The sequence below is a fragment of the Medicago truncatula genome, chromosome 6 (genome assembly GCF_003473485.1).
Source record: "Medicago truncatula cultivar Jemalong A17 chromosome 6, MtrunA17r5.0-ANR, whole genome shotgun sequence".
In the NCBI taxonomy this organism is placed as follows: Eukaryota; Viridiplantae; Streptophyta; class Magnoliopsida; order Fabales; family Fabaceae; genus Medicago; species Medicago truncatula.
The window spans coordinates 37584782-37609197 of record NC_053047.1 but is presented as its reverse complement, the minus strand read 5'-3'; the positions used below and the strand labels follow the sequence as shown (position 1 = coordinate 37609197).

At 33.0% G+C, this 24416-nt stretch overlaps 1 protein-coding gene and 1 long non-coding RNA gene across 2 annotated transcripts; one reads left to right on the top strand and one right to left on the bottom strand.

Moving 5' to 3' along the window:
- Nucleotides 1-4337: 4337 nt before the first annotated feature.
- On the top strand, nucleotides 4338-12040 carry LOC25496770 (uncharacterized). Its single transcript, XM_013597471.3, has 9 exons — nucleotides 4338-4964; nucleotides 5987-6465; nucleotides 7019-7218; nucleotides 7333-7500; nucleotides 8379-8693; nucleotides 9589-9738; nucleotides 9825-9974; nucleotides 10077-10283; nucleotides 10458-12040. The coding sequence occupies exons 1-9, from the start codon at nucleotides 4568-4570 to the stop codon at nucleotides 11530-11532; spliced, it is 3141 nt and encodes a 1046-aa protein (XP_013452925.1). The 5' UTR covers nucleotides 4338-4567; the 3' UTR covers nucleotides 11533-12040.
- Nucleotides 12041-20782: 8742 nt separating this feature from the next.
- LOC120576141 (uncharacterized) lies at nucleotides 20783-22241 on the bottom strand. Its single transcript, XR_005642238.1, has 2 exons — nucleotides 22135-22241; nucleotides 20783-21167 (listed from the first exon to the last, which is right to left on the bottom strand). It is a non-coding gene; the product is annotated as an uncharacterized lncRNA (long non-coding RNA).
- Between the last annotated feature and the right edge of the window lie 2175 nt (nucleotides 22242-24416).

Here is a 24416-nt window from a genome sequence, read left to right as displayed (position 1 = left end):
TTGGCAGAGATTTATATCCGGGATGTTGTGAAGTTGCATGGTGTTCCATCGAGTATTGTATCAGATAGAGATCCGAGGTTCACATCTAGATTCTGGAAGAGTTTACAAGATGCTTTGGGTTCGAAGTTGAGGCTGAGTTCGGCTTATCATCCCCAGACAGATGGACAGTCAGAGAGAACGATACAATCCTTAGAAGATCTTTTGAGAGTATGTGTACTTGAGCAAGGTGGAGCGTGGGATAGTCACTTACCGTTGATAGAATTTACTTACAACAATAGTTACCATTCGAGTATTGGTATGGCACCGTTCGAAGCATTGTATGGTCGAAGATGCAGGACTCCTTTGTGTTGGTTTGAGTCGGGAGAAAGTGTGATGTTGGGACCAGACATAGTTCAACAAACTACAGAAAAGGTTAAGTTGATAAGAGAACATATGAAAGCGTCGCAGAGTCGACAGAAGAGCTATCATGACAAGCGTAGGAAGGACCTTGAGTTTCAAGAGGGAGATCATGTGTTCTTGAGGGTCACTCCTATGACAGGTGTGGGTCGTGCATTAAAATCTAAGAAGTTGACTCCAAAGTTTATTGGCCCATATCAGATATCTGAGAGAATTGGAACTGCGGCGTATAGGATTGGATTACCACCTCATCTTTCGAACTTGCATGACGTGTTTCATGTGTCGCAGTTGCGGAAGTATGTACCTGATCCTTCACATGTCATTCCAAGAGATGATGTGCAAGTTAGAGATAACCTTACGGTGGAGACCCTACCTTTGAGGATTGATGATCGGAAGGTGAAGTCTTTGAGAGGTAAAGAGATACCTCTTGTAAGGGTTGTTTGGGGCGGAGCATCCGGTGAAAGTTTGACTTGGGAGTTGGAGAGTAAGATGCAAGAATCGTATCCGGAGTTGTTTGTTTGAGGTAAGATTTCGAGGACGAAATTCTCTAAGTTGGGGAGAGTTGTAACGCCCTAGTAGTATTTTATTTATTTTAGAATTATTTAAGGTCTTATGTGTGTTGTTTTAAAAGTATTATATATGATTTATGTGGTGTGTGGAATTTATTTATATAATTTATTTAATATAAATAAAATAATAAGAGAAAATGACTTATTTTAGGAGGTTAGGGATTAATTAGAAATTAATAGTAATTAGGAGGGGTTTAATGAAATGAGGGAAGTTACACTTTGAGGGAATAAGGAAAGAAAAAGGGAGAAAAACTGTTTAACGTGAAAACAAGTTGGGGAGGAGAAAAGCTAAGGCTAGGAGAGAAGACCAAGAGAGAAGAACTAGAGAATCGATTGCTGTGTTTTCTTTGTCTTCGCAAATCTAAGGTAAGGGTGAGACTATCTCTCAGTAATCATAATCTATAATTCCTGAAATTGACCTAATTGAATAGTTTTTGAAAAATAATATGAAAATTAGGGTTTGATGATGATTCTAATGGAATGAGTAAAGACGATGTTAGTTTTCTCTGAATTTAACATTAAGAATGAAAGCTTAATCCATGTTGTTGCTGCAATCCATTCATAGATTGAATTTTTGATGAATTGTATGAATTGATGATTATTTGAATGATGGTAGAATGATTCTGTAATTGTTGTTGTTGTTGGTTGAATTGTGTTTCTTTATGATGCCTAGTTGTATATAGGACCTGTAAACATCTGTTGGAAAACATTTTGGGTAATCAGGGGATTAAAATGGAGTTTTTGGAGTGAGAAGTGGTCTGAAACCGTAGGTTTTGCACTGTCCAGACGAATGGTCGCTTAAGCGAAGCATCCGTCGCTTAAGCGAGCATTCAAGCAAGCTGCCCAGAGTGCGATTTTACCCGTTCGCTTAAGCGAACCGTGAGCGAACTGGTAAGCGAAAATTAAGTTTGGTTCTGCCAAGAATTCGCTCAAGCGAATGGTAAGCGACCCTGTGAGCGAAAAACCATTTTTGATTCTGTCCAAAGTTCGCTCAAGCGAACCGTGAGCGACCCGTAAGCGAATTGAGCCCAGAACCTACTGTAAGTTGGTCGCTTAAGCGAACTAGCCGTCGCTTAAGCGAAGTGAACCTTAGTCAGCCTTTTCTGAACCCTGCTTGTGAGCTAGGAGACCCCTTTTTGTACTTCTTATGTGTTTCCTTAGCTTGTATAACTCTTGTTTAGGTATCTAATCCTACTTTAAACGTAATGATGAATGGTTTGGTTGATTTCTATGAATTTTTGGAGGTGTTGAAATGTGTGAACTAAGTGAATGAACATGTTGCATTAAGAGGAGTGATGAGTCATATTAATATATATGTAATAGTAGAGTTGTATGTAGATATACACTGGTTGGGTAGTTGCATAATCATCAAGTGGGAGAGCTTCGGCTCTGGAACGCCTCGTCGTTCAAAGCGGTGGAACACTAGTTGTTCAAAGCGGTGTGGAGCGATGAGGACTTAGGTCCTGTTGAGAATGCTTTAACCATTCGACAGCGGTGTGGGTCACGGCCCTGAATTACGGTACCACATGCATATTTGCATTTATTGAGGAGTTCTAGATGGGGATGTCGTGTCATAACATGAGTTGCATTTTGTTGATTGGATTCTATTATGAATGACTGTTGTTGATGATAAATAATTATGCTTAATGAATAATCTTTGATATTGTAAGGTGTTAGATTTTCAATTGATGTTTTTATATATTATTTTTATTGATTGAGAATCTCACCCCTTCTGCTTGAAAATGTTGCCCTTCCTATGGGTAACTTGCAGGTGATCCTGAGTAGTAGGTGGTGGCTCAAAGTGTCTAGGGCTCTGATACGTGGGATGGGATTTTATTGTTTTATTTCATTCTATGTATCAAATTTTGGTTAATGATGTTGTAGCCCTACGATTTATGAATTATTCTGGTTGAGGCTTTTATGCCAAGATATTGTTTGGAGTTTTAAATAGTTGTTGACGTTTTCAATGATAATATTCCGCTGCATATTAAACGACGATTTTCTTTGGATATTTTATAAATAGATTTTTATATTCTATTTCAGAAATTTGAAAATGAAGTGTGACATGCCCATGTGGATTTTATGACTCTGATGTATGTTTATTTATTTAAATAAAGTATATATGGGAATGGGGTGTTACAAATACCCCACTTATCACCCTCTATCGGACTCGTTGCATAAACATTAAGCTTATAGAAACCACTAAAATGGGGTGTCCAATGAACTTCAGATATTAACTAAATTGAACCTCCACTTAGCGTCTCTACCAACATCGTACAAACACTCTTAAAATCATAGTTTTGAAAACCAGACCGGATCGGCCGATTGAACCGGTCCGACCAGGAACCGATGGGGTAACCGGTTCGAGTTGATAAACGGAAAACCGGTGAACCAGCGGGTTTGACAAACCAGACCGGTTTGAAGTAAAGCAGAAATTAATTGAATTAATTAAGCCAAAAAATGACAGCACTGGATGTTGAACCCACGTCCCCCAGCTTGCAAGGCAATCACTTATCCGCTGCAACATGAACCTCCTTTATTTTAAAATTACTTCTTATTATTTATATATAATAACTGAACAGTTTTTTTTAGGGAACGAAGTACACTATTTTTTTTAAGTAACCAAACACACTCTTATCATTTAAATATTATTGTCCGACATTTCAAATATTTTAATAAACATTTTTTTTACAATATTTTTTTTGAAAGAATTTTTTTATTTTACTATATTTATTTGAATATGTATTACTCTCTTCGTCCATATATTTAAACACCAATTTGATTTTATTTTTGTTTTTAAATGTAAACCTTTTTTAAATTACAACACTCATTAATTATTTTAGTTTCTAAAGTGACCGAGTCACCGATTCAATCCGGTTAAATAACTATATAAATTTAATCTAAGGACCGAGTTATCTAACCGAGTCATCCGAGTGGTTCCGATTCAGTCATGCGGTTCGACCAACGACTCAGTGGTTCGACCATTAACTCATTGACCCAGTACCCCCGCCGAGTCGATGACCGAGCCGAGTTTTAAAACTATGCTTAAAATTCACAATAAATCTTTGCGTCTTTTAAACAGTAGCAGCCAATCAACATCAATCCCCTCAAAACATTTATTATTTCTAGCGCAACATATCTCATAACACAAGGTCAAAACATGAAGTATACTATCCTCATCGATATCAGTCAAGTAACAAATGTTAATTTGATTAAAAGAATAATTTTTTATTATTTATTATTAAATTGACAACCTTATTTTTTGGTTACCAAATTGACAATCTTGTATAAATCTAGTAGAGTGACAAACCACTTTTTTGTTGTCTAAATAATTTTCTCAAAAGGGATAAAACCGTCAAAATAGCATTCAAAAAGTAAAGCACAAAGAAAAACCTAACTTACTTGACCCGAACCAGTATAAACAAAACGAAGAGAAGTGCAACAGTGTAAAACAAGAAACAGAACAACACAAAAAGCATAACAAAACGGCATCGTATAAAGTATAAACCCTCTCTCTCGTTTCACCTTCATTTTCAATTTCAAAATTCAATTTCAACACTCTCTCTGTAAACCCTAAAACCCTAATTTCTTCAATCAATCCAATGTCACCACGCACCGACGAATTCGAACAGGATAACACCGACCTCTCCGCCACCTCCTCCGATGACGACGACGACGGTCTCAAAGATGACATGGCAGCTCTGGCACGCGCTTGTACATTCACCGCCGATGAAGACGAAATTGAAGAAGTAGAAGAAGATCCGCTTTTATCCACCGGTGATGCTATTGTCCCTTTCACCGCCAACGAAGATTCTGACCCCGATGATGATCTAGAATGTCTAAAGAGAGTTCAGAGTCTCTACAAACCTACGGGGAATTCTGTTCCTTCGCCATCGCCAGTGCCGATGATAGCTGCTGCGGCTGATGATGATGAGGATGATGAAGATGATTTTGAAACTGTTCGCGCTATTTTCAAACGGTTTTCTGCTTATGATGGAGGTAGGTTAAGTAATTTTTGTTGTATCATTTCGAATTTTTCTTTGAAATTTGAAAACTTGGTTGTGAATTTGTTTGTTTTGGTTAGGGTTAATGTGTTTTGAAGAAAAAAGATGCAGCTTGTGGGTTAAGTAATCTATGAAATTTTGATTTTTTTTTTTAGTTAATTTGTTTGTTTTGGTTTAGGGTTAATGCATACTGAAGGAAAAACAATGTAGCTTAAGTAATCTTTGAAAAAAAAAAATTGGTTTAGTTAATTGGTTTGTTTATGTATGTGGTGATTGATGCTGAACATTGTTTGATATTGGTTTTCTGTTAACTAATGTGTTTTCGGTAAGTATATTTGAGCTGGGTATGTAAAAAAAAGCATCTTTTTGAAACATAGGATTATAAAAAAAGCAATTTTGATATGATACTCAATGATTTGGAGATTAATTTTTTAAAAAATCAGAAGCTGTTTAGTGTTTGTTTATCTGAATGAGTATAACTTTTTAACTAAAAAATGAGTTATAAAAAAATGATTTTCCTGATAAGATACTAAAAATAGCTTCTCATTTGAAGTAGTATATATATATATATATATATATTTCTTTCAGATTCTCATTTTTTTGAATATCTGTAAGAAACTGATGGAAATTTTTAGAAGTGGTTTTTTAATGAAAAAAGCTGTAAAACAGGCTCATAATATATATATAGTTTTTTCATTTGTTTGGTAATTGAAGCTGTTCGGTGTTTGGTTTTCTGTTAATGCTTGCGTTTTGGGCTAGTATATTTGAGTTGTGTTAAGGAAGAGGTTATCTTTCTGAAAGAAAAAAAAAACGTAGTTTTTGATGCACAGAGTGATTGACATGAATATCAGGAGTCTATTTATGGAGCTTGATAATGGTTTTGTCAAAAACGCCTTTTTGATGTCATTTTTTGCGCACATTTACCACTGATCATGTATTTTGTCACTTTTATATCATTTGGCGTTTTTATTTTGATAAAAAACTTGGCATAGTGACAAATAACTGGTTCCCTTGAAGGTGGAAAGGAAGCATGGGCAGAGGGGGATCAGGCCTCGAGTTTAATGGATGAGCAGGATGTTGTCAAGAGCTCCATTTCTGACAACTCAGATGCCGGTGAATTGTGTCCTGATTCTCAAGACCCTGAGAATAACAGCAAGTTGAAATTTATTAAGCCATGTGGTGCTGACGAGACTTGTAAAAATGATGCGGGCTTGTCTTCTCAATTACCGAAGAAAAGGTCAAGCTTTCCTCCATCGGCCCAAGCTTTTATTGATGCGGTCAAGAAGAATAGAGCTCTCCAGAAATTTCTTAGAAGTAAGTTGATTGAAATTGAAGCAAAAATTGGTGAAAACAAAAAGATAAGGGACAATGTTAAACTCCTTAAGGATTTCCAGGTTTCATGCATTAGAAAAACGGGAAGTGCTTTTTCACTGAGAAAGGACCCGCGTGTGCAGTTAATATCATCCAAAAAGCCTTCTGCATCAAATAAATCAAAGGTTGGTTGTGTAATGCTTTTATATTTTTGTTCCGAATTGTTATTCATATTGATATTGATATTCATTCATTGTGATTTCATAGTCACTGTTCAGAAATTTGTTTGTTTATAATGTGCTATATGAATGAATAATAATATTGCTCAATATTTTCCTTCTTTTGAAACGTAATTTTGTAAATCACAAGAACTGTAGCTGCTAATGTCTGTTTTGTTAGATGCTTATGTTATGTCCATATAGTTGTTGGATTTAAATGGGTAATATATATCAAATAAGAGAGATGTTGGGTTCTCTCTTTACGTTCTTTGATTAGATTTGTAAAAAGTAGTCTTTCCCTATTATGGTATTGTGTCTGAGTGTCTCTCTTTTGGGCAGATTGAGGGCTTCAAATTTGTTGCAACAATCTTTCCTGTTAGTGGCTTAACCCAATATAAAACTACAATGAACTAGTACAAAGACCAAGATAAATTAGACATAAGCATAGCATTTGTGACATTCTTGGTATTGTCACTGTAAGTATTGGTTGGTAATCCTTGATTTGTTTTTCTTTTGGCAGAGCCATAATAAGAAAGCATCTGCAATGTGTTATGGCCCAGACGAGAATTCTCTTGTTGCTAACTATAAGATGGTATTGGAAAGATTTCCGCTTTCATTGCCTAAGAAAAAATGGTCGGATAAGGAAAGGGAGAATCTTTCGAAGGGAATTAAGCAACAATTCCAAGAAACGTTGCTTCAAATTTCAGTAGATAGAATGAGGTAATAACAGTTTTTTTTGTTTTTGTTAAATGTACCTTTTGGACCTTTGTCATTGCAACCCTTTCCAGTATTGAGTACTGATTTTATTCTCCAATGTATTTATTTACTTCACAGTTCAGAGTGTTTACCTGGAGATGCAAATGACATGGATAACCTTATTGAATCAGTTAAAGGTCTTGAAATCACACCAGCGAGGATTAGAGAATTTTTACCTAAAGTTAATTGGGATCGATTGGCTTCTATGTATGCCACTGGCCGTACTGGTGCTGAATGTGAATCAAGGTATGTATTTCTTAATTGGTGAATTCTGTTTTTCTATGCGAGCAAAGATAGTTATTGATGATAAAGCTTTATGCTTCCATGTTTTTATTATTGCGCCATGCTCATGCTTCATATCATATCTCGTCTTATGATCATGAGAACCACATCTCCCCTGTTATTTAGATACCGTGGTTTGAACATTTTGTAATGATATTTTATGTTTAATAGATGACAGACGCTAACATAGAGTTTGAAGTTGGTGAAAGAAAATACTGTATTAAGATAGTACTGTGATTTATTCGCCATGTATGCCAGTTCACCTTTTATTTGGGTGGGGGAGATCATGACTAGACGTAAGGTTCATATTAAATTGAATTAGGGTCCTACTTAGGATGATGTGTATATGAATATTATTACATACCTGTTTGGTAAATTAAGTTTAGGTATTAAAGGTGTTCCATCAATCCCATATCTTACCTATAGGGAGGATGAACTTGTCTCTTGTTGTGCACATTTGATGTGTTTTCAGATGCTTCATTATCAGTGTTATATTATTTGTATATTCAACACAGTTCTTTGACTATTGTTTCGTGTTTACTGCCTTTCTATGAAGAATTTCTTCCTGGGCGTTGCAGACATCTATGACGATCACAATCACAGACAGTTTATCCTTTTTGGTTTTCCATAAGAGTTCAAGATCAACATAGATCATGCAGGTGGGACTGTACATGAACTGATTTTTAAAACGGTGGTGCTTAACATGTCTGTGATGATTGTCATCACAGATGTCTGTGACACTCCTTTCTTGAATCTAATGTAGACCATAGAATAACATTTGTGTGAATGGATGGATTTTGATGCATATACTTGACTAATTCTTTTAATGTTCGCAACCATAGGTGGTTGAATTGTGAAGACCCTTTGATCAACCATGGCCCATGGACTTGTGAAGAGGATAAATCTCTTTTGATTATTGTCCAAGAGAAGGGTATCAGGAACTGGTTTGACATTGCTGTATCATTGGCCACAAACAGGCTTCCATTTCAATGCTTGGCACGATTTCAAAGGAGCTTAAATCCTTCGATTATAAATAGTGAATGGACTGGGGAAGAAGATGCTCAACTTCGTGATGCTGTTGCATGCTTTGGTCAGTGTGATTGGCAGTCTGTAGCTACTTATTTAGAACGGCGGACGGGAACCCAGTGCTCGAATAGGTTGGTTCACTCTTTGGTTTAATTTTGTACCACATGCATGTTTAGAATTTTTTGCATTTTGCTAGTTATTCTAGTAATTCAATATCTGAAATCAGAACAATTTTCAATGGTAGCCTATCACTTAAATTAACAATGTGCATGTTATATGCTAGTTCAAAGCCAATTCATAAGTTTTTCATTTACAACTGTTGATGAATTAAAATAATTTATTTTTTCACGGGAAAGTCATGTGGCCTCACAGGTGTAAGTGACTAACAAATAATAATTAGATTTCAACTCAGTTTAATTTGAACCTCAACTGCTTCACTTCTTTTCTTATATAGTAGTATGGTTGGAAGATTGAGAAAAGTATTATGCCACTCCACCTAAAGCTTCAAGCGTTTAACATTCTTTTAGCAACACAAAACAGTCATCTAGCCCGCTGTATGAGTTGTTGATTTACATTCTGGTTTTATCTGAGAGTGGTTACAACTTTTAGATGGAGACATGTTATGTTTTTCCCATCCCAAGCTGCTATGTATTGAATGAATTGCTTCATGTAGAAATTATTGTGCCCTCCTAGAGGACAGATGCTAGTTTCTTGAGGCCGTGCAGATTTTTTTTGCCTTGATTACCACATGCATCTTAAGCTCCATTTGGAATAGGCTTAACCCCCCAAATCTCCTTATATTTGCTTTCAAGGTTGCTAAATGTAAATATAAAACGAGAATTTTATGCATATTCTTGATAATGAAATGACATGGTTAGTAATTAACATAGCCTGGTCACTTATATAAAAAACTGAAACAGGAACACCCTAAATAGGCATGAATGTTAAGTACATTGGAGAACGGGATCTGTTTTTCGTATGCTGCTGAATTTTGTCTGCTAATGCAACAAATCATAATTTATGCAGATGGAAAAAATCAATTTGTCCTGTGAGGAAAGGGGCCTTTACCTCTGAGGAGGACGAACGCCTTACTGTAGCGGTCATGCTGTTTGGACGGAAATGGAAGCAAATAGCCAAATATGTTCCTGGCCGGATCCAATCTCAGTGTAGGGACAGGTATTGCATTCTATTATAAACATTTTGGCAACAGAGTTTTTATGGTTTAGACTTCTTGTTGTAATTCTTGAGCATTTTTATGGCAGATACCTTAATAGTTTGGACCCTTCTTTGAAATGGAGTGAATGGACTACAGAAGAGGATTCAAGATTAGAAGCTGCAATCACCAAACATGGATGTTGCTGGTCTAAGGTTGCTGAAGATGTGACTCCCCGCACTGATTGTCAATGCCGGAAGTACGCTTGTAGCATTAACTTCTTTGATGAAAATCTTTGTTTTAAAAATCTTTCAGTTTTGTTATGTTACTCATACCTATATATATTTGTTTCATTGGTCAGGAGATGGATGGTGTTACATCCTGAACAAGCTCATATGCTTAAAGAAGCAAAAAAGAAGCAAAGGTCTCAGCTTTCCAGGAACTTTGTCGATCGAGAATCTGAGCGGCCAACCCTTGCAGTGAATGACTTAATTCCTTTACAAATGGTAGTTCCACGATCTGATGTTGGTGCCGAAAATCTCCGAAAGAAGCGGAAGAGAAAGTCGAGGTACATTCTCTTTAAACCTCTCTTTCTTTTTCCCATTGATTGTTAACAGCATAATTATATGATGATGCCAACTTTGTTAGAATTATTGTTCCAGTAAATTTTACTGGCCATTTAGTGTATTGATTTTTGCTATAGGTGTACCCTTGTTTTTTAATTCCCACTCATTTCTTGCAGTCACCAGAAAGAGAGGTCCAAAAAACATGCAAAAGAGGCTGGACTTTGTATTGAGGAAGTACAAGATGCAGATCCCAAGAAAGAGAGGCCTAAAAGACATGCAAAAAAGAAGGTACCATTTTGTCCCGAGGAACAAGATATAGTTCCAAAGAAAGAGAGGCCTAAAAGACATTCAAAAAAGGCTCGGATTTGTCCTGAGGAAGGACAATTTATAGCAGCATATAGTGATAAGATGAAGACTTCTGCTCGAGGTGTTCCGTTGTTTGAGCAAAGCAATGTTCACAATAATATGAGATCTAAAAGACATGCTAAAAAGGCTCAAATTCATCTCAAGGAAGTAGAGAATATAGCATTTAATGACAAGGTCAAGACCTGTAGCAAGATTTCAGAAAGTCAAGATGGAGACGACATCACACTTGCATGCTGGCGCAACAAATTAAAGAAGAAACTATCTAATTGTACCAAAAATGCGAGCCAGACTTCGTCTTTCTCTATGCCAAAAATTGTATCTAAGCAGGTTGGAAATCAAATCCCATCTAATGAGCAAGACGGATTGTCTCTTACATGTGGTACTGGTGGAACTGAAGATTTGTTAATCCAAACGGAAGTTGATTCTAGTGAACAGGTGAGAAAACCAGAAAGTGAAAATGCAGCTAGAAAACCAGAGGATGCACATAATATGAATGGTGATGGCAATGATAAGCCTCTTCAGGTCTATGTGAGAAGGAAAACAAAGAAATGGAGTGAAGATACTGAAGGATGCCGTGCTTGCTCTCCTTCCAAATTGAAAAAGGGATCTATGTTACTCCATGGAAACAAGCCAGCCATCATTTCTGATGGCAGTGAACCATCCATGTCAAAAGTTGTTGTAGAGGAGACTGTTTTACATGGTGGTGTGGCTGAAGCCGAACCCACGAACATCAATGTCGTTGAAGAGGAGACTGATCTGCATGGTAGTGTTGCTGATGCTGAACCCACAAACATCAATGTGGAAGAAAATGATGATGACCTTCCTCTTTCCTTCTTGCAAAACAAGACAAGGAGGCGAAAAAGACGGCACACTATTCAGATATGAAGTTGTTGCTCATGATCCAATTCATGTAAGTTGGTAAACCTGTTTATTTTCCAAATCATAGGTATGTAAAAATACAAAACAGTTTCTTTAAACATGTACTCGGAAATTGTGGAATGGCCAAGCCATATCATAAGGGAATACTAGATGGGTAATTTCCAACCCAATATAGCCATGATCATGAATTAGACCCAGATTGCCTGTAGTAGAAGAAAGGTCATCGCCTGGATTGTGCGTGAAGGCAGTTGCAGGAATCTGAATTAGAAGAGGGCTTAGTTAGTTATGAGATTTAAGAAGCATGCCAATGGAATTTTGTTGAGCTTTGACCTGTATAGACACGTTTTCGGCCTAGACTAATTTATGCAGCTGTTTGGCTGCTAGAATTTTGTAATCTTGAAATGTGAGTTACATTTTTAGTTACAATACACTAACAAACTTTAAGAAACTATATGCATGCATGTGATAGTTTTGTCATCACAATTCAGAAATATAATCAAATTAGACATCAAAACCTGCCAGACCTTTGGAATTCGGATCATTATTCAAATGTTTTAAATTGCTTGGATCTGGATAGAATTTTGCTTGAACTGTTCAAATATTTCAACTGTAGACAATGTTGGCTTGCAGTTCACTTGGTTGCTTTGATTTTAAAACATTGTTACTATGAAAATATAAGACATTGGATACTGGCAAAAATTACTCATGATAAGAGTAAATATGTTTTATGATGAGTGCAGATAAGTATTCGTAAAATTGAGCACATGCATGCCATTTATTTAAAGTAGAGTGGTAAAACACTGGGTTTTTTTTTTATATTTTTTTTTATATATATTTCAGACAATATGAGGAAAAAGAAAAGGGAAAATGATGTTGCTTTTTTTAGCTCAACATTCATTTATTTTGAAACAAATTATGAAACATTGTTGCATTTACAGTCTATACAACCAACCGCCCCATTTAAATAGTTAAATTTCTTTTGCATAATTATGCACCGATAATCTTTAATCTCTAAAGTATTCCATTTCAATGTAATGAGAGAGAGAGAGAAATGTGTTAATTTTTCGCATCCAATAATATATATATACTATTTTTTAAATCAGTTTCACACACCACAAACCATCCGGTTTTTCATTTTTGTTTTTTTAATTGGATAATTTAGGATCTCCGACGAATATATATATAATTTATCGGTGAAAAATTATCCGATGAAATAATTTTTTTCACCGATAAATTATCCGATGAAATGATATATATATATATTCAAAATAAAATCTAGATTTTGTTCATATTCGAGTAATTTTTCAAAATAAAATATAGAATCCCATTAAAATTATAAAATCTCCTATATTTTTTTTTTGTCAAATAGCCTAGTAGCTAGAGAAATTTACCTTAAAATCTAAGCTCATGGGAACCCTATATTTATTTTTTTTATAAGACTTATATTAAAAAAATTACAAAAAAGTTTTTTTTTTTTTTAGGGAACAAAAATGAAAAATTGGATGGTTCATGCCTCATGGTGTGTGAAACTGATTTAAAAAATGGTATATATATTATTGGATGCGAAAAATTAACTTCAAATGTACATTGGCTTAGTGGTAACACTGAATGACAATGACCCATATGCGCTGTGTGCATAATTGAAATTTTTTCTCAAATAAATTAAAAAAAGCAAAAAACGAAAAGAAAAAAAAAAATCGGTCTCGCCATTTTTGAAATGGCGGGAATGACAAAAAAAAAAAAAAAAAACTGACCAGTCACGATGCGACATGTGTTAGACCGGCGGCCAATCCCGCCGTTTCAAATGGCGGGAACGCGTTAAAGGACAAAAAAAATAAAAGTGGGTCATTTTAGAAAAAAAAATTCAAAGGGGGTCAGAGCTGAAATATTTTTGACCAATAAGGTCAGAAAAAAAAAAAATTCCAATCACGATACCATTACCAAAAAATAAATTTGGAAATTGGGAAAAAGATGAAAGCATCCTTGAAATTTGTTTAAAACATGGTTTAAGTAACTTTTTATGAGTATGAATTAAATTTGAATCAATTTTATTTTACGTTGTTGTTTTCTAGAGAATAAAGTTTATAGTATTTTATTAATTAAAATGTGTTTAATACAATATGATATTTTTAATAATATTTAAAAACTAACTGATAATGTGGCCGTCTTATCTAAAGTATGTTTGTCTCTACACAAACTCCACACTAAGTTTTCATGTGAGACCTAAATAGGGATTTACAACTTTGTATAATGCTTCCAAACTCAATCACATCATGTTTAGATGAATTGAAGCTATCTACAATTTTTTTTTCATCCAGCTCAAAGTCAATTGAGCCAAGATTAAGATCGTCAACTCATTTTAAGACATAATAAACCAAGAATTTCTCCCAGATGAACTTCACACAACGGACATAACTATTCAGTTTTACCTAATACAAAAATGTATGTGTCGTCTCTTATACATATTCGTATTCCAACCTTATTTAAATGTACGAAGAAAGAAGCATCATATTACATTTAAAGCGACCTTGAGATGGTTTCTTCCATGTCAAAGTATGGTGGTTGAAGATATGACTTAGCTGTTCTCCAATTCTATAACAATGTTTTGCATGCTCAAGCACAAAAAACTGTGCATCCATCACATCATTCTAGATTTTGTTGTTCATTTGCTTTCATAACAGTGCTGCATCATCGCCATTTAAAATATGCAGTAGCAGTACATGTGGTATGCATGCACATGGTATGGGATGCCTCAAGCCAGTGTTAATGTTGTCCCTGATTTCCCTTGTCTTGTCCATTATCTAATAGTAATGATGTTGTTCACGTGATGCCTGCACATTAGTCTCGTTTTTTTAAGGGAAAATAGATTAGTACTGGATTTCATTTAAACAAATGGTAAATTATTGTACAAAAAAATAAATTAAAACTTAGGTTATTATCACCATTACTAAGAATTTAATTAGCATACACAGTTAATTGTGAGGTTTTTTCACACATATATTTTAAGATGTATTGTTACATCAAATAATATATATAAAATTACATGAGCTGTTATATTTAACAACATATCATTAGATACGAATATAAAATAATTTTGTAATGTATAATAATTTTTAATACCCTCTCTGTGTAAAAGAATTAAACTCACGAGAAAATTTTGGTTGGATATATATCCAACACTTTAATTTTAGACACAAACAAAAAACTAAGAAAATATTAAAGAAAAATAAAATTATAATATATTAATTGATGTAACGAAATACTTTTTATTTAGTCATTGTAAGTTTAACTCCGTTAATATGGACAATGTATAATGTATGTAAGGTCGGGATACAAACTCCAGCTACCACCAAAAATATTTTTTATTTAATTTTGTTAATTTTATATGAGTATGTGCCTAAAATTAAAGTGTTGGATATGTGCCCAACCAAAAATTTTTCTCGAACTCACAACAGTAAAGGAGTATTCAATTACAGATAGCTGAGATTCACTACATTAACCAAGAATAATGTTTTGTTTGTCTTTTTGTCGTTAGGCTAGCTGAATACCCTCCCCCATATAGATTACGGTAGATTTTATTCCTTTCTTCTTCATTTTTACCGTCCTAGTAGGAAAGATATTAGAAAATTGTTGTCGACACATATGGAAAGGTTGAAAAACACAAGTAATTTATCCAAATATCATTCGGCAGTTAACTGCGGAGTTTCTTCAAAATCAGCTGCAGTTAACTGTCGAGGAAAATCTCGGCAGTTAACTGCCGATAATCTTCAGCTACGAAAATCTGAGAGAAGCTCTCTCATCCATTATTCATCTTATCTTACAAATTTTTTTTTTTCAAATCTCTCTCAAAAATCTTTCTTAAAAACCCAACCAAATTAATTCAACAAAATCACAAGTAAGTAAATATAATGCTATTTACTTACATTTTTGTTGTTATAAATATTTTTATTTTTTTGTTTTTGAGTAGATTTATTATTTTTTAGTTTTTGAGTAGATTTACATGTTATAATTCATTTTTAGAGTAGATGTTAGTTGATTTATGTTGTTAAAATGTTTGTATGATGTTTATGTTATAATTTAGAATTTTAGTGTTTTATATTTATTTTTTTATTTTAGTTTTTAAGTATATTTACATGTAAGAGTATATGATTTATTTTAAGAGTAGATATTAGTTGAATAATTTTGTTATACTTTTTGCATTTTTATGTTTTTTTTAGAGTTTAGGTTTTTTTTTATTTTTAGGGTTTATGTATAATTTGCACATCAATTGTTTGATTAAATGTTTGAATGAGTTTTTCATTGATTGTTTTTTATTTCTTATTGTGTAGATTTGAAACAATTGTCGACATTCAGTTGGGTGGAATTAAAGAACGACGAAAACGTGACGAGCATGTTTTGGGAGCACATCATGTTCTAGTGGATCGATATGTGGGTGACGTTGCTGAGATCAATTGAAGATATCATCAAAAGTTTGATTCCGCTAGAAGATCGTCATTAGGTACCGAATGAATGCACCTTCCAGCTACAACAATTGTCTTCCTCTAAATGGGGTAATTCAAACTTGCCAAACGGCATGACTCCAATGTTCGACCGGCATTCCCATTGTTCCTTTCAAAAGATTAAATTCTTGTTAGGCCGGTTTAAATGAAGGTATTGAAGTGTCAATGAATGAACCTCATTTTTTTGACACTTGAATACCGTCATTTAAACCAAACCTAACAAGAATTTAATCTTTTGAGTGGAACTATGGGAATGCCGATCGAACATTGGAGTCATGCTGCTTGGCAAGTTTGAATTTACCCTATTCAAAGATAACACAATTGTTGTAGCTAGAAGGTGCATTCATTCGGTATAAACGTCCAAAAGATCGTCGGTAGGTACGGAATGAATGCACCTTCAAACTACAACAATTGTCTTTCTTTAAATGAGGTAATTCAAACTTGTTAAACTGCAGGACTTGCATTCATTGACACTTGAATACCATCATTTAAAATGTTGATCGCATGTTGGAGTCTGCTGTTTAGCAAGTTTGAATTTACCACATTTAGAAGTAAGATAATTGTTGCAGTTGGAAGGTACATTCTGAAATGTAATGTGATAACATATATAGTTGAATATGCATAATACATGTTGTTTTGAATAGTTGTATAACTAACTCTTAACCAAGCTCTGATACCATATTAGAAATCGTGGTTGGGCCTAACACAACCCCACAAAACCGGCTTGTGAGGTGAGGATTGCCCCACTTATAAACATATTGTCAGGTCATCACCTATCCGATGTGGGACTCTTAAACACACCCCATCACGACCAACACTGTTGGGCTTAGTTCGTGGACATAAATGGGGGTGGCTCGATATCGAAAACCTGATAGCATGCGGCCCAATGGATTTTGGAAAGGCTCTGATACCACCTTAGAAATCGTGGTTGGGCCTAACACAACCCCACAAAACCGGTTTGTGAGTTGAGGATTGCCCCCAGTTATAAACACATTGTCAAACCATGTATTGTCCGATGTGAGACTCTTAACACGCAAAACCAAAGAGTTAGATGTGAAAATAAATGGTACCGAATAACATATATTCCTAATTAGTGAAATATACAAGATATTTTATCATGTTTATCATGTTTTTTCTCTATCTTTAAAGACTATGCCTATGATCAACATGTATCTATTATTGATAATATCACTCATTCAAATTTTGAAGTGGTAAATATGAATAAGTGAAATAGTTTGTACCAAAAAAAGAATAAGTTTAATTGATAATATTGGCATAAATAAATCATTTATGTAGACGAATGATGACAAAAACGTGTAAACTTTTTTATGAGAATAAAAAATCAAACTTTTATAAGACAAAAATGTTTGTAACCCCTTATCCAGGGTCCTGGATCCGCTACTGATTCTGATCACTCTCTCTTTTAACAGTCTGGTCTAAGATTTGTCATATTTCAAAATAAGTGAAGGTTAGTGGCATTGTTTAAGATTTGCAAGGATCTTAAATTCAAGCCACCTTGAGCTAAAGGTCTACAAAGTTTCTTCCAGGCCATTGTTACCATATTTCTTTTATCCTTATCACCACTCAATATGAAGTTTATAATATTTCTCTCCATTTCTTTGATAAGAGAAACATGCCATGAATAAAGAGAAATATTGTAAATTAACATGCTTTGGATTACTCACCAGACCAATTGCACCATGTCAGCCATGGAAAAGAGAGAAGCTTTCCACGCTGATCGTTTCATGATAATCTTGTCAGCAATAGGTTGTAAGTGAGTCCCTTTAGTCTTTCCTTTGAAAATTGAAACTCCCAAATAATTGAAAGAAAAAGAGCCAATGTTGAAATTAAGCAACTATGAAAAAGAGCCAATGTCTACCTTGTGTCATGTTTAAAACAAATAAACCAATATTTTAACTACGAAAAACAAAGTTCTAGAACTCAATATGTTATTTTTTTAGAACTGAATTAAATAAAGCAAATGCACAAATTATGGTTCTATACATGAAGGATAATGCTAAAAATAAGTAAAAACAGAAAAAATGACACAAAAATGAGTAAAGATATGAAAAAACGAACCAGCAGAAAAGTTACAAGAACATTGTGTGGTAGAAAGGTAGATATTTAGGTTTCTTGACCAACTAATTTAAGATTCAATTTTTTATGTGTGCGTATAAAAAAAAATATGTTTAGGAATACAGATATTTTAGTTATCTAAAATAATTAGACTTCGCAATTATACACGAGAATAACTTGTTTAACCTATGAAAAAATATCCGTAGCATGATCATTTCCTTGTAATAAATAATTTGATTTTTTTTTGTTGTCAACTAGTCTCTAGTAAATAGAAATTCTCCATTTAAGTTGAATAAGCGGGTGTCCGAAGTTCGAACTTCGGTCCCTGCATTTTTGTTTTTTTAGAAGAAGCCAGATTAATCCACAAAAATTGTTTCATCCTCTGCATATATTATACAATGTCCCTACCAAGTGAGCTAAACTTAGCATATCCATACATAAATAATTTGATTTGATTCCTACAAAAGTTAATGATCATTATAAATGAGTAAATTAATAATTAAAAATTAATTTCAGATATTAACCTCTAAATGAATTTCAGTTATATCATGTAATTAATAATTAAAGCCCTTTGAAAGATCGTTTCTTTGTAATAAATATTAATAATCACAATAAAATAACCAATTGATAATAAAAAATTAATAAATCTTGTAAAAAAACAAAATAAATAATTAATAAATAAATATCAGTACCGGTCATAAAGTAATAACAAATAAATATAGCATTTGACTAATAATTAGATAATGTTTGATATAATAATATTATTTATAGTAAATCAAAAGATAAAGATTATCTTCTTGAAAAAAAGATTTATTATTCATAAATATAATATAGCATAATATCTTTCCGAGTTAATCAAAAGAGAAAGAGCTATTCACAAAGAAAATAGCATATTTTGGCTTTCCTTTCTAAAATTACCCTTAATTTTTAATACAAATAACACATATAACAAATAAATAAAAGTAAATTTAAATATTAAAATAAAGTGTAACAAACACGATATAAATATATAAATGTTCAGTTTTTTTTCTTTATCCTTTAAAACGTGCAACAAACTAGATGCGTATATCATATTTTTAAGCAACTTTTTCTATAATAAAGATTGTTGTTTGTGTCATTAAAAAAATAAGAATTTATATCATATTTTTTTGTTATATTGATTTCAAAATCTGAGTCAGCTTGCTCAACAAGTTACCATTCTTGTGGAGGCTCTTCCTAATACACTCAAATGGAAGCATACTCAAAATGGAGATCTTCGGCTCAAGGAAGCATATTCATTCAAGTCACATCAATTTCGAGTGTCGCATTGGGCTAATGCAATTTGGCATGCAAATGTTCCCCTCCAAATCCCCATTTGTCTGGAGATTGATGCATGACAAGGTTCCAACTGATGAAAACCTTATGTTTAGAGGTAGTAACATTTGCTCTAAGTGTAATCTTTTCTTTAGGAATGTGAAAGCTTGATCAATATAATCAACACCATTTGCTATGTTAGAAATCAGGCTAGGTTTAACAACAAAGGTATAACTTGGAGGTCTGCTATCTTTATGATTACTGGTAGCACATCTTTAAATGCAACATCAAAAGCTTCAAATAATTCTATTAGGGATTTTACCATCCTGAAACTTTTTAATGTTGCTACTCATCATCTTAGGGCTCCTGTAATCAAGGAAATTATTTGGGATCCCCACTCTCACAATTGAATAAAATGTAATATAGATGGTGCTTCCAATGGAAATCCTGAAATTTTGTAGGGCTTTTCACAAAATCTTTATATGCATTTTTCTCCAAAACTAAGTGAAGGTCTTTTTTATTTATCTGATATTGCTCCATCATACACCTAAGTATAATGATTTCATAGTCGACCTTCCAAGCATAAATCTAAGTTGGTTATAAAAAAAAGACTAAAATATGTTTTTGGTCCCTGCAAATACAGCGAGTATGAGTTTTGGTCTCTTGTAAAAAAATTTATTGAAATTCATCCCTATAAAATTTTGTTTTTTAAAAAACAAAAAAATTTTGTACGCAGATACATTATATTCTTATTTTAATCACTAATTAAAAAATTTTATAATTATATTTTAATCACTAATTATAACATAATCTCTTTGAAAAGAAGAAATAATATTTGTACAATCACTTTATTACAATTTTTTAACAACTTTCTCTCTCATACTCACATTATATTCTTATTCTCTCTCTTCCTTTCATTGTATTGTCATCAAAATTGTCCCAAATGATTCTACATATATCACTATTCACATTATATTCTTATTCTCTCTCTTCCTTTCTCTATATTGCCATCAAAATTGTCCCAAATGATTCTACATATATCACTGCTCCGTCAACAAACCTTTTTATCCACACACTTGTTCACATAGATGTGAAAACACCCTTGCTTATTTTATTCTTATCTAAGCAACCAGACATCGATCCTTGCTCCTATGGCATTGTATGTGTATAGCTCAAGTCCACATCATAGAGATTCTCTCATCTAGGCGGCTGCCCTATTTCTCAATCTAAATTTTTGGCAGTCGGCCGCGTTTTGTTCCTTATTAATCTTTACACAATTCATGTAATATTTGGCACCTTAGTCCAGAGTTTAAGAACCGGATTTATTCATGAGAAAATTTAAATATTAATTACTCCATTACCATCAAAACTACAACTTTAATCACACATTCAATAAAAGTAAGTACTTTGCAAACTTCCAAAGTTCAGATGCATTGATGACCAAAAAAATTACTTTGCAACTTCCAAGTTTGTCTACAAACATAACTACACATCGTTCTCAATAAACAAAAAAAAACATGAGGTAAGCAGATACATTACAACATCATCAATCTATTTTGATTTTTGACAACAATATGACATCTATCTTTACATGTCAAAGAATCTTATCTGGCATTAGCCATACCAGACACCACAAGTGGTTGAATTTCAATTGTATCTTCACTTGTTGCAAGATCAGTCATTGGTCAATCCAAGTACACTTAAAAACACATCTTTTTCAGGCAAGATCTGTTCTATGTTGAGAAGAGTTCGATCAACTAGAAGGACTGCAAGCTAAAAAAAAACCGAAAAGTCAACAAATTGTTAAGAGTTCCAAGTACAGATCCATCTGAACGTGGAACAAATATTAGTAAAATATTATTGTAACAATTTTTGGTCACCAAGAATAATAATAATAAATATATTTCAACAAAAGATGATAATGAAAAACTCAAACCATCAAAGATTTCACAGATCTAGGGTTGAACAGTTATTTGAAAAACTAGATCTGGATAAAGTAAATTAATAAACCAAAAAAGAGAAATATTTCACAAATCTACTTAAACTAAAATAAAAAAGTAAATAATAAAATTAAAATATCACCTCAACTTCAAAGATTTCACAGATCTAGGGTAGATTAAACTAAAGATAACACTTTAAAGAATTTAAGCCCTAAATTTTGAACAAATTGAATAAATCAATAGAATTAAGATGAGATAAATAACTAGGGCTTGAAATATTAATAAATGTAAAATTAAAGTAAAGAGAGCAAGATGTAGAGCTCCCTTCAATCCAAAGAAAGATTAAACTAAAGGTGATAAGGCTCCCTAGATATGGAAGCCACAAAACTACCACAAAGAACAAGATGGGTAGAATTGAGGGATCCATAGCTAAGCAGCTCTATCAACATAGCAACATCCATATTTGGACTAAAAGGAGCTCCACCCCTTAAAACCCTAGCATCAAAGGTTCACCTTCATAGAAAAAAAATTCAATTAATTTTCAAAGTAAAATAAAATTATATATGAAGTAGATGTAAACAATTGAATCTAGTACAAAAAAGTTCCATATGAGGAACTTAGAAGCTTATGAGTCGTTAACAAAAATAGGAAAAAGAAAATAATTAGCTGCAAAAAAATCTAGAGACTAGATCTCAAGTTTCAGATCAGATCCATGACAAGATTTTGATGACGATGGAAGAGAACTGTGTATATAAATATATACGGACATTGAGATCTAGAAGGTATCTATAAGGTAGTACCTTCTCCAAATAGATAAAAAGGAAAAAAGAAAAAGGAAAGACCAGAAGTTAAACTAACTCAATACTGAAATGAGAACCCTATCTCTTACAAGCAATCTCGTTCTCTTAAATAAAGGGAACTTGGACTGAAACGCAATCACTTTAGTCGTTTCATTAATTTATTTTACCATTTTTTCTTGGGAAAAGATAAAAAAACTGGCATCAGTATAAACAAAAATGGAAAATTTTAGGCTTAATTACACTTTTGATCCTACTATTTTGACCAACTCACAAAAATTGTCATATCTTTTTTAAATCGAACAAAATCGTCCTTAAACTATTTGTATTTTTGTAGTTTTAGTCTTATCTCCCTATTTCCAACTCCAGAAACGCACAGAAATGACAGATTTAGTCCAACCACCTATCCTCAACCATGAAATAAACAAAGAATAAAACATGTGGGTACAAAAAATCTACTTTATTCAATACATTAACCTAATTTTCGAGACATGTTACATACCTGAAACATGTCTTAGAAATTAGAGTTTTTCTTGGTCTATGTGCTGAACAAAGTAGATTCCTTGTACCCACATGATTTATTCATTGTTTATTTCATGATTGAGCATAAGTGATTGGACTAAAACTGTCATTTCTGTGCGTTTCTGTAGTTGGAAATAGGGAGAATGGACTAAAGCTGCAAAAAACTTATAGTTTAGGACCAATTTCGTGAGTTGGTCAAAATGCAAGGACCAAAATTGTAATTAAGCAAAAATTTTAACTAGTGCTCCTGGGGCACTCTTTAAGGACTATAAGTAGCAAGTATTTAAATGTTTGACTTTTTTGAAGAATAATTGTTTGTCTTGGTATGCTTAAAGAGTATCCTAGGGCACTCGTTGACAAGACCCAACAAAAATTAACATTTAACCTTCATTCAATTAAAGGTTATGTTAACATGTGCTCTAATGATACATAGAACATCTACAATGGAGACACTCAATCTTGAGACCTTAAACGGGTTCTATATGGACACATCACTTTTTAATAATTTTTTAATAATACTATTTAATAGGTAATCAACAACTCCAATAGAGATCCTCTAAGAAAAAGTCTAAATGTGTCTCATCAATAACTCTTTATCATTTACATTTTAAGGAAAGCAACTAAAACAACTCAACAATGATTATTTTATTAAAAAGTGGTGTGAGATCCACTTAAGAATAGGGTCTTAAATGGGAATATTTTTTTTATGCCTTATAATGAAACAAAAAATCAAAAAATACCCTAGTTGAAAAAAAAAAATACCAAAACTACCTTACTTTTTTAGAGTTGACCACTATGTCACAAGTTGGACTTGTGACCTACCTATGTCACAATTCTAACTTGTGACCCCCTATGTCACAAGACCCAATTGCGACTTACCCTTTCTTAAAATTTGCATTTTTTGTCCTTATTGTATGTCACAAGTGGGACTTGTCACATATTTATTTATTTATTTTTTCGTTTTTTTCCTATTAATTTAATAGAATTACTTTTTAAAAATTGAATTAATACTGAACATTTGTATTCTATGCATATTTTTTTATTGCATTTGGTTTGTATTTTATTAGAAAAAGTTGCATTAATACTGAACATCAGTAGCAATCTATGCATTCTTTTTTTGCATTTGGTTTGTATTTTATTAAATATTAAATATTTATTCTTCGTTTAAATGTGTTGTACCATTAAATGTGTCATCTTCAATAATAAATATTTATTTCAATTTTTTAAAAATTTTTAGAAAGTAATTCTATTAAATTAATAGAAAAAAACGAAAAAAATAAATATGTCACAAGTCCCACTTGTGACATACAATAAGGACAAAAAAATTGCAAATTTTGAGAAAGGGTAGGTCGCAATTAGGTCTTGTGACATAGGGGGTATGTCCCAAGTTGGAATTGTGACATAGGTAGGTCGCAAGTCCAACTTGTGACATTGTGGTCAACTCTAAAAAAGTATGGTAATTTTGGAATTTTTTTTTTCAACGAGTGTATTTTTTAATTTTTTGTTTCTTTATATGGCATAAAAAAATTCTCTTAAATGAGACTTTGGATAAGAGACCTCGAAAAATATTTTACCCAATGGTGTATCTATTAGGTACCGGTTCTTAAATTCCTTTAAAAAAAAAGGTACCGGTTCTTAAATGGTGAAAACATAACCATTGAGGATGGTCAAGAAACTCAAAACGAGTAACTTTGCATTGAAAAACATAATATTTTAACTTTTAAGAAGTTGACTGCACGAATTTTGATACCTATATTTCTATA